Source organism: Oncorhynchus keta, chromosome 34, assembly GCF_023373465.1.
Source record: "Oncorhynchus keta strain PuntledgeMale-10-30-2019 chromosome 34, Oket_V2, whole genome shotgun sequence".
Taxonomy (NCBI): Eukaryota; Metazoa; Chordata; class Actinopteri; order Salmoniformes; family Salmonidae; genus Oncorhynchus; species Oncorhynchus keta.
Genome location: NC_068454.1, coordinates 29,106,996 through 29,127,507, shown reverse-complemented (window position 1 = coordinate 29,127,507; position 20,512 = coordinate 29,106,996). Strand labels below are relative to the sequence as shown.

The window sequence follows — 20,512 nt, the reverse complement described above, 5'->3', positions numbered from 1 at the left end:
ACATTCATGGCTTACCCCGGCCAAACCCTAACCCGGACGACGCTGGGCCAATTGTGTGACTCCCTATGGGACTCCCAATCACGGCCGATTGTGATACAGCCTGCAATCGAACTAGGGTCTGTAGTGACGCCTCTAGCACTGAGATGGAGAGCCTTAGACCGCTGCGCCACTCAGGGGCCCATGATTGAATGTATGGCACAGAAGGCCCATGTCACTTGTTTTGCCCTGCAGTCACATGCCTACCAATAGAGGACAACAATGGAAACAAGTCTGAGTTTTTATGTATATAATTCTTGTCAATTTTGGTAAATGTATTGGTTGCCTGGTGTGGCTTCTTTGTGTATTTTAAATAGTCAAATCAAATAAATGTTCTGCGCACAATAGAAAACTGAGAATCAACCTCATTTAATTTTGACAAATGTAGTATTGAGTCTGTGGTGACATTTCATGCATGCAAGGCTCTAGCTTTTGTACAGAGATTTTCAGGTATAACTGAATAATAAAGAATGAGCGACTTATCATCAGCAAGTAGCTAACATCCCTACTCCCTACAGTATCCAGTCTTTCTCATTGTGTTCATAATGTATGTGTCTCCATAGTGACGATGGGGTTTCTGCTCTGTGCATAACACAGACTAGTGCCAGTGCCCAGTCATGAAAGTGCATGATCCAGTGTGTGCATGGATGCACAGGTGCCTGTGTGTTTGTGTGTGTGCAGTCATGCCCACCTGTTTGTTTTCTCCGTTAATGGCACCGGTTCAAATCACTTCCCCGGCTTCTGCCGCTCATGTTGGTTTTGTTGTGGCATCCGTTGCCTCCGTTTTAACTTGTTCCTCTTCCTTTCCTCCCTTTGTCTTTCCTTTGGCCAGATCCCTTTGAGGCTTTCATCATCTTCTCTATCCGGCATGAGATAAGACGGATAGACCTTCACAAGCGGGACTACAGCTTGCTGGTGCCAGGGCTCCGGAACACCATTGCTCTTGACTTCCACTTTAATCGCAGCCTGCTTTACTGGACAGATGTTGTAGAGGATAAGATCTACAGAGGACGCCTCTCAGGCTCTGGAGGTATGTAGGTCCTATAAGTTAACTCTAAATGGTGTGATCTATGGTGCTTTCAAAATCTGAAGGTACGTAGGTGTAAGCTACACAATAGATCCTAAAGGCTGTGATGTACTGATGCTTTCAGGCTCTTTAAGTACCGTGGCTAGGCTAAACATTCTATCTAAATGCTGGGATCTATTGGCAGAGGAGGATAAACATGGCTTTCTTCCCTCCCAATCTTCAACTGGAAGGCCTTTCAATTATACAGTTTAGTTCAATAAGGTTGTCAGTTTAGTTCTACTTAGCACCTCCCTGAAACTGTGAGCTGATACTGTCCCTCCATTGAAGAGTTATTTCAGCAGGGTAATGCCAAGCATTACTGTGGGTATACTCTAGGCCCCTCAGTCGTCTTCCCACTGTCATAGTGCATCTCTGAAGCCTTTGATGAGTTAGAACTTTTCATTAGGTTGGTGTTTTGTGCTGCTTATATTCTGTGCGTCTGCTGCAATTGGACTTTTTCTCTCTTTCTCTCATTTTCTCCGTGGGGCCATAGAATGTGTCCCGCTGCTGCACCTATTTCTCCCTTTTGTCATCCTTCCACAAAGGCTTCAGCAGCCGAGGATAATTGTAAACAGCTGGATTATAGACATACTGGGAAAACCTTTTATTTTTAATGGAACACTGTAGGAAACAATCTTCTTTTATGTCAATGTTATCTTCCTCAAGAGTTTCTCTAGCTAGGGTTTTCTCCCCAGAAAATGTAATTTTGTTGGCAGACCAACAAACACATCCTCTCAATAGGGGGAAAATGATCAGGCTGAGTTGAATACATCCCTTCTCTACCCGTCTCTCACCTAGTGTGTGTATTGATGACCATGGTGCTGTGGTTTGGTCTGTCTCACCTGGTCTAATGGGGGGTGTGGTGGTGATCATGGTGCTGTGGTTTGGTCTGTCTCACCTGGTCTAATGGGGGTGTGGTGGTGATCATGGTGCTGTGGTTTGGTCTGTCTCAACCTGGTCTAATGGGGGTGTGGTGGTGACCATGGTGCTGTGGTTTGGTCTGTCTCACCTGGTCTAATGGGGGGTGTGGTGGTGACCATGGTGCTGTGGTTTGGTCTGTCTCACCTGGTCTAATGGGGGTGTGGTGGTGACCATGGTGCTGTGGTTTGGTCTGTCTCACCTGGTCTAATGGGGGTGTGGTGGTGACCATGGTGCTGTGGTTTGGTCTGTCTCACCTGGTCTAATGGGGGTGTGGTGGTGACCATGGTGCTGTGGTTTGGTCTGTCTCACCTGGTCTAATGGGGGTGTGGTGGTGACCATGGTGCTGTGGTTTGGTCTGTCTCACCTGGTCTAATGGGGGTGTGGTGGTGACCATGGTGTGTGGTTTGGTCTGTCTCACCTGGTCTAATGGGGGTGTGGTGGTGACCATGGTGCTGTGGTTTGGTCTGTCTCACCTGGTCTAATGGGGTGTGGTGGTGACCATGGTGCTGTGGTTTGGTCTGTCTCACCTGGTCTAATGGGGGTGTGGTGGTGACCATGGTGCTGTGGTTTGGTCTGTCTCACCTGGTCTAATGGGGGTGTGGTGGTGACCATGGTGCTGTGGTTTGGTCTGTCTCACCTGGTCTAATGGGGGTGGTGGTGACCATGGTGCTGTGGTTTGGTCTGTCTCACCATGGTGCTGGTGCTGTGGTTTGGTCTGTCTCACCTGGTCTAATGGGGGTGTGGTGGTGACCATGGTGCTGTGGTTTGGTCTGTCTCACCTGGTGGGGGGTGTGGTGGTGACCATGGTGCTGTGGTTTGGTCTGTCTCACCTGGTCTAATGGGGGGTGTGGTGGTGACCATGGTGCTGTGGTTTGGTCTGTCTCACCTGGTCTAATGGGGGGTGTGGTGGTGATCATGGTGCTAAAGGGTGGTGCTCTAATCGGGTGGTGTAGGGGTGATGATGGTCCTGTGGTTGGTATTCCATCAGGTGTGACAGGGATTGAGGTGGTTGTGCAGCATGGGCTGGCCACTCCAGAGGGGTTGGCAGTGGACTGGATAGCAGGTAACCTGTACTGGATCGACAGTAACCTGGACCAGATCGAGGTGGCCAGGCTGAATGGAGAGATGAGGACCACACTGATAGCTGGAGGGATGGAGCATCCACGGGCCATCGCTCTGGACCCAGGACAAGGGTGCGTGCCTACTTACAACACACCTGGGTTGAAATAGTATTTTTTTTCTTTCAAATTCGTTCAGTGTTTGAATCAGCCTACCTGGAGTGCCCAATGAGCAGGGTTTAGACTTTGGGGAGTATTCAATTGTTTCTGTTGTGCCAGATATGCTCAACAAAGCACAGCAAAACTATTTTGAAGAAATAAATACTATTTTAATTCAGGTCTGACTCACATACTGTACACACTCATAATAAGAAAAACAACATCCTTCATTTTCTTCTACTTCTTTCTCCCTTGATGTGTGATGATGTCTGCTATGTTAGGGTCCATTAAGGATACAACTATAGAATACATCGATAATAATACTGTGGACTCAATTCTAGTGATGACAAGTGATATGGCTCATCTTTTCCTCTTCCCTGATTCATGCACTTTACCACTCTTACTTTTTCTCTTTAATACATTGCTTCAAGCCTTCAATTCATCTCTGAACAATCTCACAGGCACAAAGTTGGATGAAAAAGACCAAAATTATGTTTTTTATTATAGTGTGTTTAGCCTAGTTCTTTAATTTATACATGGTGATTAATTACTTTTATTTGATTGTAAAATTCATTTGGTTTATTTTGCTTTAAAACTACTTTCAGACATTCATAAAAACATCTACTAAGTAGTCTTATAAGAAATGTATAGTCTGATCGTATATTCTTTCCTGCACTGCATATATTGGAGGGATGACTGTGTTTCAGAGGAGAACACATTAGGATTAATGGATGATTTCGGTGCCTACAGGCAAAGTTCCTCGCCAGAGCAATAATTCTAACGTAATTACTTGAATCCACTCAAAAGAGTAAGCCATTGATCTAAGGGGCCTGATCCAATGAATAAGGCTATTGAGCTGTACAAGGATGTTTCATTGTCGTCAGCGCCTAATTTAAGCCTGCATTCCTACAGGGTCGGGTCTCTTGCCGGGTTTGGTGGGCAAAAGCAGGATAGTAGCCGTGTTTGGGAGACATGACTCTGCTGATGGTCATAGTAATCACCAGTGCTCATTTACAGGCTTTCATTGAGCTGTAGAAGGTCATAAAAACCAGATGGCTTCCTGTTCCAGCCAATGTCACAGATGCTGTGGAACACTGGTCTGTTTGGTGCTGTTCTAGGATCCACAGACTGCTGCCAATGTGTGTGTTTACGAATCCCACTTACGGCTATACACACTGTATGTAATTATTCTAGTTTGCAGTGATGTCACATTGACAAACCAATGAAAAAGAGCTGTAGAATTGACACTGAAAATCATTACTAAATTGATTAATGCCTTTAAGCCTTGTTTTTCCATAGGAATAATAAACGTAATCTTCCATGTTTGCTTTTGTATTCAACACATGGTTTGAGTATCTAGGCTAGTTTATGCCGTCTAGTTCTGTCCGTTTTCAAATTATCTTAATCATTCATTTCTTTCTTCCATGGAGGCATTTTCTTCAAGCCCTATTTAATTAATGTCCTTGCATAAGTAGACCATGTCTCAGTTTTCTGTGGATCATCAGAATGGGTTTTATTGTCTTGGGTTTTCTGCTTGCTCTCCGTGGTCTAGTGCTGTTACTGTAGAGCAATTTGTATATGTAAAAAGATCTTTATACACTCATTTTCTTGATTGATTTAATGTCTTTAGAATCCTGTTCTGGACAGACTGGGACGCTACCTTCCCCCGTATCGAGGCTGCTTCAATGAGCGGAGGAGGACGACACATAGTGTTCAAGGACATGGAGATGGGAGCCTGGCCCAACGGACTAACTCTGGATCATCTGGAGAAGAGAATAGTGTGGACGGATGCTCGGTAGGTCCCTCACACAAAACAATGTTTTATGTAACCTTTATTCGCTAATAACCTTTACAGGTAAATTAAGAACAGATTCGTACTTTCTTAAACATGAATTAGGTTGCAATGATACCTATTTGGATGCACATATGTCATAAGTATGAACGGCATGTTATCTACTTTGCCTCATCTCCTATAGGGGCAGGTTGGTTGATTGTAAATGGTAGTTCAATTACAGCGAACAGAAGGCCAATTTATCTAAATGTGCTGTAACCACAGGAAGACGTGTTGAGAATACATCACATGTAAACCTCCCCTTCTATTGTGACAATACGCTTTCAAGATCTACATTCTACAGCATTTTCAAAACATATTACTGACAAACACACCTGATGACATCCTTGATAAAACGCCATCCTCGCTATTTTACCTTATAATAGTGGTGTTTGGAACTGTGTTTTAAATTGTGGAGAATTCTGTTCATGTACCAAGTAAATAAGCAGCTGTAATGTATTTAGGCTTACATGACAACTCCTACAGCTATTGTATGCAGTAACCATGTGCCTATGAACCAGATTTATACTGTTAGCACTGAGGTGGTGTGCCCTTGTAGGAAGTCCACTGTGTGCAGCTCACCCTGCACTAACATAAATAACATGAGCATATCTACTTCTGCTAAGCTTCTCAGTAAAGCGATGAAAACAAGTATGCATCCCAGAAGAAAAGTGCTCAAAATACCCAAGTTAAACATATGTAGTTTAAGAAACAAGGTTCATGAAATCAATAATTTTCTAGTAACAGATGACATTCATATTCTGACTCTCTGAAACTCACTTAGATGATACCTTTGATACAGTGGTAGCAATACAAGGTTATAACATTTACAGAAAATAAAGAAATGCCAATGGTGGAGGTGTTGCATTTTATAGTCAGAACCACATTCCTGTAAAACTTAGAGGATCTCATGTTAAATACTGTTGAAGTAATATGGCTACAGGTTCATCTGTCTCACCTAAAGTCCATTCTTGTGGATAGCTGCTATAGACTACTGTGTGCTAACAGTCAGTATCTGGATAACGTGTGAAATGCTTGATAATGTATGTGATATCAACAGGGAGGTATATTTTCTGGATGATTTAAATATTGACTGCCTTTCAAGCTGCCCACACTGCCCAAAAAGCCACCAGTGCCTGAAATCTGGTTCAGGTTATCAGTCAACCTACCAGGGTAGCACAGGGATGAAATCATGAACATATATTAATCACATCTTTACTAATTCTGCAGACATTTTCTTGAAAGCAGTATCCAGATCCATCAGATGTAGTGATCAGAATATAGTAGCCATATCTAGGAAAACCAAAGTTCCCAAAGACTGGGCCTAATATAGTGTATAGTAAGTCATACTGTACAATACGTTTTGTAGTGATTCCTATGTTGTAGTGATTCCTACGTTCATGTGCCTAAACTGAATAAAAATAAGAAAATAAACTATGAAACAAAGATGAAGAATGATAGTAAAACGCTTTGGAGCACCTTAAATGACATTTTGGGAAAAAGGCAAACTCAGCTCCATCATTCACTGAATCAGATGGCTCATTCATCACAAAACTGACTGATATTAGAAACTACATTCATGATTTTTTTTAACCTTTATTTAACTAGGCAAGATCAGTTAAGAACAAATTATTTTCAATGACGGCCTAGGAACAGTGGGTTAACTGCCTGTTCAGGGGCAGAATGACAGATTTGTACCTAGTCAGCTCAGGGGTTTGAACTTGCAACCTTCCGGTTACTAGTACAACGCTCTAACCACTACCCTGCCGCAAGATTAGCAAATAAACACTGACACTACACATCCAAGTATATTTGCCCAAATTATAAAAGACAAGCATTGTAATTCTCAAATCTGTTAAGTGAGTGTGGAAGAGGTGAAAAAAAATATTCTTGTTTATCAACAATGACAAGCCATTGGGGTCTGACAACTTGGATGGGAAATTTCTGAGGATAATAGCAGATGATATTGCCACTTCTATTTGCCATATTTAAATGTTAAGCCTACTAGAAAGTGTGTGCCACCAGTCCTGGAGGGAAGCAAAAGTAATTTTGCTACCTAAGAATAGTAAAGCCCCCTTTACTGGCAGCAAATAGCCGACCAATCACCCTGTACCAACCCTTAGTAAACTTTAGGGAAAAATGGTGTTTGACCAGTTAAAAAGCTATTTTACAGTAAAAAAAATGACAACGGACTTTCAGCATGCTTATATGGGAGGACATTCAACAAGCACAGCACTTACACAAATGACTGATCATTGGCTGAGAGAAATTGATGATAGAAAGATTAGGGGGGCTGTTTTATTAGACCTCAGTGAGCCTTTTGACATTATCGATCATACTCTGCTGCTGGAAAAACGTATGTGTTATGGCTTTATACCCCCTGCTATATTCTGGATAAAAAGTTACCTGTTCTTTAATGGAAGCCTCTCTAACATAATCCAGGTAGAATCAGGAATTCCCCAGGGTAGCTGTCTAGGCCCCTTACTTTTTTCAATCTTTACTAACGACATGCCTCTCTACTGTTTGTATGCGGATGACTCATCAACATACACGTTAGCTACTACAGCGACTGAAATGACTGCAGCACTTAACAAAGAGCTGCAGTTAGTTTCAGAGTGGGTGGCAAGGAATTATATTTCTAAAACTTAACCTTAACTAGCGTGCCCAATTTCAACTTCCTGCTACTTATGCCAAGAATATAAAATATGCATATAATTCATAGATTTGGATAGAAAACACTCTGAAGTTTCTAAAACTGTTTGAATCATGTCTGTGAGAATAACAGAACTTATGTAGCAGGCAAAACCCGAGGACTAACTGTTCAGAATTATATATATTTTTGCCTCTCTCTGTTCCCTGAGTTGTTATTGCCAAGAGATATTTCTTAGGAACCTGTTTTCAGTTCCTACCGCTTCCACTGGATGTCTCCAGTCATTGGAATTTGGTTGAGGTTATTCCTTTGTGCAATGAAGAAGTAGGCCAACTAGGAACTGGGTACACTTTTGTGAGTTGCGCAAGACGTGAAAAGTGGCGCTGGTTTGTTTTCATTCCTGTATTGAACACAGATTGCCCTGTCTACAATTTGATCGATTATTAACATTTAAAAATACCTAAAGTTGTATTACAGAAGTAGTTTGAAATATTTTGGCAAAGTTTATTAGGCAACTTTTGAAATATTTTGTAGTGACGTTGCGTTTTTTGTAAGCTGTTTTTTTCTGGATCAAACGCGCTTTATAAATTGACATTTTGGATATATATGGACGGAATTAATCGAACAAAAGGACCAATTGTGATGTTTATGGGACATATTGGAGTGCCAACAAAAGAAGCTCGTCAAAGGTAATGCATGTTTTATATTTTATTTCAGCGTTTTGTGTAGCGCCTGCAGGGTTGAAATATGCTAACAACTTTGTTTACTGCTGGTGCAGATGGTGCAGGCTATCAGATAATAGCTTCTTATGCTTTCGCCGAAAAGCATTTTAAAAATCTGACATATTGGCTGGATTCGCAATGAGTGTAGCTTTAATTGAGTATCTTACATGTGTTATTTAATGAAAGTTAGAATTTTATAGTATTTTATTTGAATCTGGCGCTCTGCATTTTCCCTGGCAATTGGCCAGTTGAGACATTTGCGTCCCGCCTATCCCTAACTGCCGTTGTATTTGTGACAAATCATTCACTAAACCCTAAACCTCAACTAACTCTTGTAACAAATAATGTGGGAATTGAGAAAGTTGAGGTGAATAACCTGTTGGAGTAACCCTGGATTGTAAAACTGTCATGGTCAAAACATATTGATACAACAGTTGCAAAGATGGAGAGAAGTCTGTCCATAATAAAGCACTACTCTACCTTCTTAACAGCACTATCAACAAGGCAGGTCCTACAGGCTCTAGTTTTGTCACACCTGTACTACTGTTCAGTCGTCGTGGTCAGGTGCCACAAGAAGGGACTTAGGAAAATTGCAATTGGCTCAGAACAGGGCAGCATGGCTGGTCCTTGAATGTTCACAGAGAGCTAATATTAATAATATGCATGTCAATCTCTCCTGGCTCAAAGTGGAGGAGAGATTGACTTCATCACTACTTGTATTTATGAGAAGTATTGACATGTTGAATGCATTGAGCTGTATGTTTGAACTACTGGTGCACATATCGGACACCCATGCATACCCCAAGACATGCCACAAGAACACACTATGGGAGGCGCATTGTACTACATAGAGCCATGAATACATGGAACTCTATTCCACATCAAGTAATTGATTGCAAGCAGTGAAATTTAATTTAAAAAATAACAAATAAATACACCTTATGGTACAGCGGGGACTGTGAAGCAACACATACATACATGTAGGCACAGATACTGGCATATACACACACACAATAACATATGCACTATACACACACATACACATGGATTTTGTATGTGGTAGGGGCCTGAGGGCACACAGTGTGTTGTGAAATTTGTGAATGTAATGTTTTTAAAACTGCATAACTGCCTTAATTTTGCTGGACCCCAGGAAGAGTAGTTGCTGCCTTGGCAGGAAGATTCATAATAAATACAAATACCTGACTAGTATTTTTATTGTATAGAGCCAGGCAGCCTCATGATGATATTCATACCACCATATAACAGCTCTAATGCCATCTACGCTGCAATGTATTGTACTTCCATGGTTACTCTACCTGGCTAGTATGCATATACTGTATCTCTGTCTTTATACTGGAAAGAGACAATCTAATGACCTCCTGATCATGTTTTCTCCCTCGAACAGCTCTCATGCCATCTCATCTGGGCTGTATGTTATCTATTCTGGCTGGTTACTGTACCTTCACCTATCTTCTCCCTTTCACAGCTCTGATGCCATCTACTCTGCACTATACGATGGCAGTGGGATCATAGAGATCCTGAGGGGACATGAGTACCTGTCACACCCCTTCGCCGTGTCCCTGTTTGGGGGAAGTGTCTACTGGACAGACTGGAGGACCAACACCCTGGCCAGAGCCAACAAGTGGACGGGCCGTAACGTCACAGTGATCCAGAAGACCAGCGCTCAGCCCTTTGACCTGCAGATCTTCCACCCTAGCAGACAGCCACAAGGTAAACAGCCTAGACCTATAGTCAAGCAACTGTAACCTTTGGTAATGCACATCAACTATTCCCCTGAGTGTTGTCACTGTAGTCTATGGGGTGGTTTTTAGCACACAGATTAAGTTTAGTCCTGGACTAAAAAGCATGCCTAACGGAGATGTTCCATAATAACTAGTATCCCTCACTTCCCTGTTGTATACTGAAAACTGGTTGCATAATAATGCATCAGATTTGGCCCATTATTTTCTAGTTTAACTGATGATAGTCATAATGCCTATACATAAACTCTTAGAAAAAAGTGTCTATTTAGTCCCCTCCTCTACTCCCTCTTCATCCACGACTGCGTAGCCGCACATGACTCCAAACACCATCATTACGTTTGCCAACGACACGACTGTGTATGGCCTGAACACCGACGACGATGAGACAGCTGTAGAGGGCAGGTCAGTGACAACATCCTCTCCATCAAAGTCAGCAAGACAAAGAAACAAATCGTGGACTACAGGAAAAGGAGGGCAGAGCACTCTCCCATCGTCATTAATGGGGCTGTAGTGGAGCGGGTTGAGAGCTTCAGGTTCCTCGTGTCCACATCACTAAGGATCTATCATGGTCCACACACACCAACACAGTAGAGAAGAGGGCACGACAGCACCTCTTCCCCCTCAGCAGGCTGAAAAGATTTGGCATGGGCCCTCAGATCCTTAAGAAGTTTACAGCTGAAACGTTGAGAACATCTTGACTGGCTGCATCGATGTTTGGTATTGCAACTGCTTGGCATTCGACCGCAAGGCGCTACTGAGGGTAGTGTGTGCGGCCCAGTACATCACTGTACACAGTACATCACTAAACATTTTCAAGGACTCCAGCCACCCAAGTCATAGACTGTTCTCTCTGCTACTGCATGGCTTGCCTTACCGCTGCACCAAGTCTGGAACCAACAGGTCCCTGAACAGCTTCTACCCCCAAGCCATAAGACTGCTAAATAGACTATTAAACAATCTGCATTTACTCTTTTTGTGCTAACTTTTGGACTCATCACATATGCATATGCTTCTGCTACTGTTTATAATTTGTCACTTTTTTCCATATGTACAGTGTATATGTACATCTCTACCTCAATTACCTCGTACCCCTGCACATAGACTCGGCACTGGTACCCCGTGTATATAGCCAAGTTATGGTTACTCTTTGTTTATTTATTATTACGTGTTTTACTTTTCTATTGTCTCTCTGTTTTCTTTTTCCTTTGGTTGTTGGGAAGGGGCTGTAACGAAACATATTAACGTTAGTCTACACCTGTTGTTTACGAAGCATGTGCAAAATACAACCCTTTTTCACAGAGGGTTCTACCTGGAACCCAAAACGGTTCTACCTGGAACCCAAAACAGTTCTACCTGGAACCAAAAAGGGTTCTCCTATGAGGACAGCCAAATAACGCTTTTGGAACACTTTTTTCAATGAGTGTATTGACTAAGAAGCATTTCTGAAAAGGTGAATCCCCTGTTGCATATAGAGAAGAAGAGAGAGAGAGTATAATGGTATTCATTTTAGCTGCTTCTCTGCCCTCATTGGGCCTGCCAATCATGGGGCTTCTCAGCATGCATACAATAAGAAAGGGGCTGAATGATTGAAAAAGGTGGTCATGCAGAGAATTAGATTGCATTAATGGTACCTCAGAATGTGTTTTCTCCCTCCGCCCAAATTAGGCTAATTGGTTCATGCAACAGTGTCAAGCCGTTTTTAAAATGAATTGAACCAGAATTAATGAAAGGAACTGCAGAATGAGAGCAGGCTACAATTAATCCTGTCAACACCGATGATAGCCTTTCTCTGTATATGCCCATTGGAAGTCAAATTAAAGGCACACATTAAATAACATTATGCAGATTAAGGTGTATGGAAAGTAAAATAGGCTTACCAGTTGGCCCCCAATTTAAATTCTTAATCCGTTTGGCTCATCAATTTACTGATACACTACATGACCCAAAATATGTGGACACCTGCTCGTTGAACATCTCATTCCAAAATCATGGGAATTAATATGGAGTTGGTCCCCCCTTTGCTGCTATAACAGCCTACACTCTTCTGGGAAGGCTTTCCACTAGATGTTAGAACATTCCTGCAGGGACTTGCTTTCATTTAACCACAAGCGCATTAGAGAGGTCAGGCATTGATGTTGGGCAATTAGGCCTGGCTCGCAGTCGGCGTTCCAATTCATCCCAAAGCTGTTCGATGGGGTTGACGTCATGGTTCTGTGCAGGCCAGTCAAGTTCTTCCACAACGATCTCAACAAACCATTTCTGTATGGACCTTGTTTTGTGCACAGGGGCATTGTCATGCTGAAACAGGGCCTTCCCCAAACTTTTTTCAAGTTGGAAGCACAGAATCGTCTAGAATGTTATTGTGTGCTGCAGCATTAAGATTTCACTTCACTGGAATTAAGGGTCCTTGCCCAAACAGCCCCAGACCATTATTCCTCCTCCACTAAACTTTTGGCATCCGCCAAACCCAGATTCTTCCGTAGTCTGCCAGATGGTGAAGTGTGATTCATCACCCCAGAGAATGTTTCCACTGCTCCGGAGTCCAATGGCTGCGAGTTTTACACCACTCCAGCCAACACTTGACATTGCGCATGGTGATCTTAGGCTTGTGTGCAGCTGCTCGGCCATGGAAACCCATTTCATGAAGCTCCCGACGAACATTTATTGTGCTGACATTGCTTCCAGAGCCAGTTTGGAACTCGGTAGTGAGTGTTGCAACCGAGGATAGACCATTTCTATGCGCTTCAGCAGTCCCATCCTGTGAGGCCTACCACTTTGCGGCTGAGCCGTTGTTGTTCCTAGATATTTCCACTTCAGAATAACAGCACTTATAGTTGACCAGGGCAGCTCTAGCAGAGCAGAAATTTGACAAACTGCTTTGTATCCTATGATGGTGCTACGTTGAAAGTCACTGAGCTCATCAGTAAGGCCATTCTGCTGTTAATGTTTGTCTATGGAGATTGCATGTTTGTGTGCTCAATTTTATACACCTGTCAGCAACGGGTGTGGCTGAAATAGCTGAATCCACTCATTTGAAGGAGTCGCCAGAGCGTGATGAGCGAAGTAAAGCCCCACCAGCCAAACCCTCCCCTGGGCCAATTGTGCACCGCTCTATGCCAGTTGTGACATAGCCTGGGATCGAACCCGGGTCTGCAGGGACGCGTCAACCACTGTAATGCAGTGCCTTAGACTGCTGCGCCACTCAGGAGGCCTATAAAGTGTATTTTCAGTAGGTTTGTGTTTATTTCTCAATATGCACTTTTACATTTACATTTAAGTCATTTAGCAGACGCTCTTATCCAGAGCGACTTACAAATTGGTGCATTCACCTTATGACATCCAGTGGAACAGCCACTTTACAATAGTGCATCTAAATATTTTAGGGGGGTGAGAAGGATTACTTATCCTATCCTAGGTGTTCCTTAAAGAGGTGGGGTTTCAGGTGTCTCCGGAAGGTGGTGATTGACTCCGCTGTCCTGGCGTCGTGAGGGAGTTTGTTCCACCATTGGGGGGCCAGAGCAGCGAACAGTTTTGACTGGGCTGAGCGGGAACTGTACTTCCTCAGTGGTAGGGAGGCGAGCAGGCCAGAGGTGGCCTCGTATCAAATCCAAAGTGCTGGATTACAGAGCCAAAACAACAACAAATGTGTGACTGTTCTAATACTTTTGCAGCTCACTGTATATTTCCATGCTTAGATTATAGCATTGATTGGGTGTTCATTCATTGCTCTTTGTTTCTAAAAGGATTTGCGAAAATGGTTCTGTAAACAGAGCTGCTAGTCAAAGAAATCATAATATCTTGGATGCCGGTATTGTCTTTAGGGTGTGGTTTGTTTTCACACCCTTAAAAATGATATCTTCACAGCTGAGTTAAAAATATCTCCCCTTTTAGCTTTCTATGAATGTAAGCCGCCGTCCATGAATGGGCATTAGTACTCTAGTAATCTGGTTTGCATCTATTTAGCATTCTCAAAATGATGCCAATGTGGTAGGAGTTAATTTGGCTGTTTCGTCCTCTGTATCTGCCTGCTCGTGACTGTTCTGCATAGATAAGTGTGAGGAAATTGAACTGCAGAAGCCAGTAAGTATGCCTAATCCCATTTTAAAGAGCCCAGTGGGCGAAACTTGGGTAATATCCAATCCAGCCAGCCAGTCCCAAAGCCTGGAGATACTGGTGGTCTCTGCTTGGCCCTGCAGATTTGGACTAGAGAGACTGCGGGAGGGAGGGAGGGAGGTAGTGACAAATGGGAGACTACTGGAGAGCTGTGGGGGCTACAGTACTTGTCTCTGGGGGTGTTTGGTGGGTGCCAAAACGGGAGCTTGTCTGGGGGCGTCAACAGTCTGGTTGTAAATACATTATGTGTGGCGGGGGAGGGGGGGGATGGGTAACATGAGGTTTGAAAACGGGGAGGAGGTGCCAATGATTAGTTAAGGGGAATGCTGGTCCCAAGGCCTCACAGTGAGGAACTGTAATTGGTTAGTTATAGCTGCAATAACACATCAAACAGAACGCTCTCCCCTCCCAGCACTGGTGATCCGCAGCAGGCTCATATCATCATATTGGAAATGAAATGAATAGTATCAAAACATTTGTACAATGATGTCTCAAGATATAACCATCGTACTTATATTATATTTACAAAGACACAATACAGTGTTGTAAGTATTAGTATTTGAGTTATGATGATTTTATATAAAGTATTCTGTATTCATGGCTGCATTAATGCAATCAGAACTACTGACTGTGCCTAAATTGTTATTAAACAAAAGGACCTCTGAATGTATCTCCACAGCTTTGCACTATGCTTGCTGAGAATAGGAAGGAATACATCTGATCAGCATGCAGAGTGCATTGAATCACTGCATGGAAGTAAGCAGCTGCTTCAAATACAAGCGGGGTGATACTATTGGAAGCTATAATGAACATTTTGTATTCAGATAACGGACATTTACAAGGTAAATATGTGGCTTTCCTGCACAGCCCCCTTGTCTCATTTGCTTGTGAGTGGCAGAGAAAGACAAAGAGGAGTGTTGATGATAATACAACGTGAATATAACACCCAGGGCTTGACAGAGCCACTACTCCCTGCGTTAGATAAACACAAACACGTTGAATTAATAATCAGATTTTGAAAATACACCGCTATTCGCTGCTGAATATCTATTCAGTCGCATTAAAAGGAAAATGTAGCTTTCAAAACAGAGACTTTAAACAACAACATAATACACTTCACATATTTTACTGTAACAGTTACCATGACGACCTGAGACCTTTTTTGAATATTCTAGCACCTCCTGAGAGTTTAGATACATTTTATAACAGTGAAGTGCCCCAGCTTACATGACATTTTAGTCATTTATCAGACTTACCCAGAGCTTCGTACAGTAGTGAGTGCATACATGTTTGTACTTTTTTGTGATGGTCCTCCTTGGGAATCAAATCCACAACCATGGCGTGGAAAACACCATGCTCTACCAATTGAGCCACACAGGACTGGACATTCCGTATTATACCCAGTAGACTTTATGGTTTTGATTGAAAGATATCACTCTTTGGGCACCAGCCTTTCTCTGTTCTCCGCGTCGGCAAAGCATGGGGGTTATTTATTTATGAGATGTCTGCCAGTCTAGAAATGAACAGTCTTTCCCCTGTTATTGTAATTTCTTATGGCTATAATTCAGCTGACTGCTGAACTGTCTTCAGGCTTTTATTTCCTATCATGACTCGTGTTGTCGGGTATGTTTTCAACTCACGCAGACAGAGTCATTTTCTCTACTAAACCATGTGAATGTATAATGGATTCAGCGAGACATAGTGCAGGAAATGAGTTTGGAAATGAGTTTGTCAAGCTTGTTTTGGGTAAATCACTGCAAAAATGGATCTTTGTATCTTGTATGAAAATGTACCAAAGGGAAATAACTGTCCAATCTAAAAACCTGTGCATTTATTTATCTGAAGTGACTTGGTGTTGACAAAGGAGGAATTCTAGTGTCTGTTTGTATGCTGCTTATATACTGCTGGATCACTGTGGGGTTAAACCTTAGCAATATCCCACCAGACGTGTGCAATGAAATCAGTCTGGAGGAAATGTCAGCACATACAGGTTAATGTTGGGATTTAAGAGTGGGCAGTCTTGGGCAGTGGTTGTGGTCCTACAATAACAGACTTGATGGAAGAGGTAAAGTCACTGTAAACTCGGAGAGAGGGAGAGAGAGATGAGGTCGTGAACTCCTTATGAGTCAGACAAATGAGTTCCAAGAGGCCTGTCTGTCAGCCAAGCCTTACCAGGAATAGGGAGTTATTTGACCATTTCTTGATAACTCTTTAGTTTGTATAATTAGGTTTGCTGGGTCAGCATCCGTTACAAATGCAACTGCTTTAAAGATGTCCAGCCTACCCCGCCCAATTCTCCCAATGTATGCCAGTGGTTTAAACCACTTGAAAGCAATGTTGAATCAAGAGAGCCAAGGTGGATGTAGAGTTGGGTAGTGGTATGTGTGGATAAGGTGGAGTGCCATCTGGTCAGCACAACTGTAACTGAGGGAGTCAGTGATATGGTTGAGCAGTACATGTGACCAACTGGCCATAGAAAAACATTACACCCAGGTTGTTGCAGCTGTTCCTTTATTTCCTGCTCCTGCTCTCTTTTCGATAGGTGTTAACGTTCCAGAATAGCCCTTTAATCATATTGGTCTGCTGAAAACTACCGAACTAAGCACCTTTATTTTCTGTTTTTATAAGCTTTGGTGCCTTTTACTGTTTACCTTGTCAGCAAACATTTTGATCATGTGCCCAAAAGCATATCTTGTTCTTGTACTTCAGCACTACCACATCCTCTGCGATATATAGAGTGGACTTCCTACAAAGGATTCCCACAAAAATGTGACTCTTGGGAGGCTTTTTGTTTCAACTGACAGAAATGTGAGCTTTCCTGTTGAATCATATATGTGGTGAAAGCTTTAAGTGCACATTCATGTATTTGTGGTGGCAGGTAGCCTAGTGGTTAGAGTGTTGGACTAGTAACCGAAAGGTTACAAGATCAAATCCCTGAGCTGACAAGGTAAAAAATCTGTCATTCTGCCCCTGAACAAGACAGTTCGTTCCTAGGCTGTCATTGAAAATAAGAATTTCTTCTTAACTGACTTGCCAAGTTAAATAAAGGTAAAATAAATAATAATTGTCATGGGCCAAGTGTTTCTCCTTTTTCATTCTTTCTGCTGACAATTTTCTATCTCTTTCTCTATTCCTGACTCTCTCGCACTCCTTCAGCGTCTAACCCATGTGAAGAGAATGATGGGTGTGGCCCGTGCTCACACATGTGTCTCATCAATTACAACCGTACTGCGTCCTGCACCTGTCCACACCTCATGAAGCTGTCCCCCAACAAACAATCTTGCTTCGGTGAGTGGGACGGCCGTCTTCAATCTTTTAACACACCTGTATCTATCCTTTTCATTATCAAAGTCACAAAAGAGTGGGAGATTGTGCACAGTCACATAACAAAGAACCATAAAGAATGCCAGAACAATTTGTTTAGCATATTCATTATTTCATTGGCACTTGCATAACATATCATATGTTACACCCATATAACCATATTTGACTTAAAAGGTCAACCACTTCACAAATCAGTGGTAGCCGTTGATATTTCTCTATTTCTCCATAGTGTTGAAAAGGTTCCTCCTGTACGTCAGGCGGTCAGAGATCCGTGGGGTGGATATTGACAACCCTTACATGAACGTCATGACAGCACTTACCGTCCCAGACATCGATGACGTCACCGTTGTGGATTACGATGCCCAGGAGGAGAGGATCTACTGGGCGGATGTGAAAACACAGACCATCAAACGGGCCTTCATCAACGGCACCTGGCTGGAGACTGTCATCTCCGGAGGTAGTTCCTGGCTCAATCCCAGATTTTGACCAGGGTCGATATGACTCTTGTCAAAAGTAGTGCACTATGTAGGGAATAAGGTGCCACTTGGGACGCACATACTCTCTGTTATTTCTAAGTGTGTAACTTGGAGAGATGATAATGTAACTGAGATGGATGAGTCATGATGACTTGTGTAAGCTCTCCTAAACTAATTCCCAGGCTTTAGCTCCATTGGCTAACACAGTCTTGTGGTGTGCAGAAACTCCGGCTACAATACTTTATAGGCCTGTCAATAACGTAGTGCCAGTGTCTGCCACTCATTTAATTAACATGATTTACATTACATTTTCTGATTGGCATTGCAAAGGGATGAAAGACACATCCGGAACTAACTTCTGCAATTATTGTTTGTTTCATTGTGTCTGAAAGGCTTTTGATTGGAAGCTCTGTTTTGACAAATTGTGTCGCATGAAAGCACGTTGTCAAAGCACAAAAGACAATTGCTGTTTTTCAGGAAGTGTCTCCTCTCTCATCCTAATTTCCGTTCTTGATATTTGTGCCAGAGATTTAATTCATTGCCCCTGATAAAGAACAGAACAAAAACCTGCCGGCATAAGCTTTTTTACACATTCCAAGATAATGTTCACTATCGCTGTATTTTTGAAATAATGTTTTATACCGATGTTTTTTCGTACTGTTTGCTGTCCCAAGGTCTGCAGATGAATCTGTCTAACTCATGACCCCTGTTACTCCATGTAAAACACATTGTTGGATGCTGGATTGACAGCCTCCCTCTCTTTGTTTTCCCCTCAGATATACTAAACTGCCGTGGGCTGGCTTTAGATTGGCTGTCTAGGAACTTATACTGGCTCAGCTCAGAGAATGACGAGTCTCAAATCAATGTCGCCCGTCTGGATGGGTCCCTGAAGACTTCTGTCATTCACGGGATTGATAAACCAAGGTGCCTTGTCGTGCACCCCGCCAAGGGGTAAGTAGATTAAACACCACAGCATCTGTGTACTTCATCATTATCTTCCGGGACTCAACATCAACAAGTTATTAGGAAATCTTAATTTTGTTTGAACAAAAACAAAAACCTTCCAAGGTAGACATGACACATGACACCATTCCCATGGTTCTCTAATGAAAATAAAAAGTGTTCATAGAATTTGTAGCATTATTCAGTGTAAATATACAGATTGTATGCAATTTAGTTGCACAGTATCAACATTAATAAAGTGAGCAGCTCTCACAAACTACAACTAAATCGAACAAATTCATTAAGAACTAGGAACTTATTGTAAAGTAGAACTGTAAAAATGTAATGTGCAATGTCTGTGTAATTTATATTCTTTCACATTAGGAAAATCTACTGGACAGATGGCAACACAATAAACATAGCCAACATGGATGGGAGCAACAGCAAGGTCCTTCACCAGAACCAACGGGAACCAGTCGGTCAGTTGAACATTATAGCTCTGTTTGTTCACACTGCGGGAACACTACTGCCTGTTCCAACACTATGATTCCAACATTCTATATCATGGGACAGATTCAGAGGAGCAGTCCAACAACATGCTGGCAGTATATACCCTGTCCACTGTATGGTGTACATTTTAGGACATCCCTATGAGGAGGCCAGGGCTACTTTGTATGTCACAGGGTGTAGGGATGTCCTAAAATGTACACCATTCAGATAATGTCTCCTCATAATGAGCACTAGGTGAATTGTTTTGTGTATTTACAAAGATACAAAGATAGCATCTTTCCAAATGGTAGGTGTTGAAATCATTTGGTACACATGACCTAACTGAAAACCTCTTCTGCTGCCATACACAGTTGTTCAACCTGAACCTCTACCATATACTCAGATGATACAAGCTTCAGTGCACAATTGTTCATCTGCAGGTTCACGCCTCAAGCAGCATGTTCTTACAGCACAAACAGACCTGCAAGGTCAAGTCTTCACTTTCTCAGATAAACACAGTACCGTTGTCTTCACTGTGTCTGTCGGGTAGTCTTGGTATACCCTGTCTGAAATATAAATTTCCCGCGTGCCATATACATCACATGACTTCATTGATGATGGGCCGGACCTGGGGACGGTGGTAAATGAATGATGTGTTGTGAATGGGAATACAGGCGCACGCACGCAGACACGCACACAAACACACACCATGGGAGACAGAGCTGTCCACAAACACAATTGAAGTAGCCCCCAGTTGCCACCATCAATAGTGCCATTCTGTCAAATCTCATCATGTCTGCTAGAGAATGGATTTAAAAAGGAAGGAGCCACTCTCTGGTCAAATGATTTATAATGTCAAATGGAGGTCATAGAGATATCACAGGCAGGCTGCGACGAATCCTTCCAACAACCTCACACACATGCACACATGACACATGCACACACACGCAGGCACTCACACA

General features: G+C 42.6%; 1 protein-coding gene across 1 annotated transcript in view; it reads left to right on the top strand.

Moving 5' to 3' along the window:
- The window catches only part of lrp1bb (low density lipoprotein receptor-related protein 1Bb), a 410,377-nt gene that overhangs the window by 260,270 nt on the left and 129,595 nt on the right, over positions 1 to 20,512 (top strand). The window contains exons 24-31 of the mRNA XM_035749708.2: positions 869 to 1,066; positions 3,012 to 3,216; positions 4,871 to 5,035; positions 9,930 to 10,174; positions 17,476 to 17,607; positions 17,873 to 18,100; positions 18,896 to 19,070; positions 19,446 to 19,540. Of these exons, the coding sequence (XP_035605601.1) occupies positions 869 to 1,066; positions 3,012 to 3,216; positions 4,871 to 5,035; positions 9,930 to 10,174; positions 17,476 to 17,607; positions 17,873 to 18,100; positions 18,896 to 19,070; positions 19,446 to 19,540 (1,443 nt within the window). The remainder of the gene's footprint in view (positions 1 to 868; positions 1,067 to 3,011; positions 3,217 to 4,870; positions 5,036 to 9,929; positions 10,175 to 17,475; positions 17,608 to 17,872; positions 18,101 to 18,895; positions 19,071 to 19,445; positions 19,541 to 20,512) is intronic.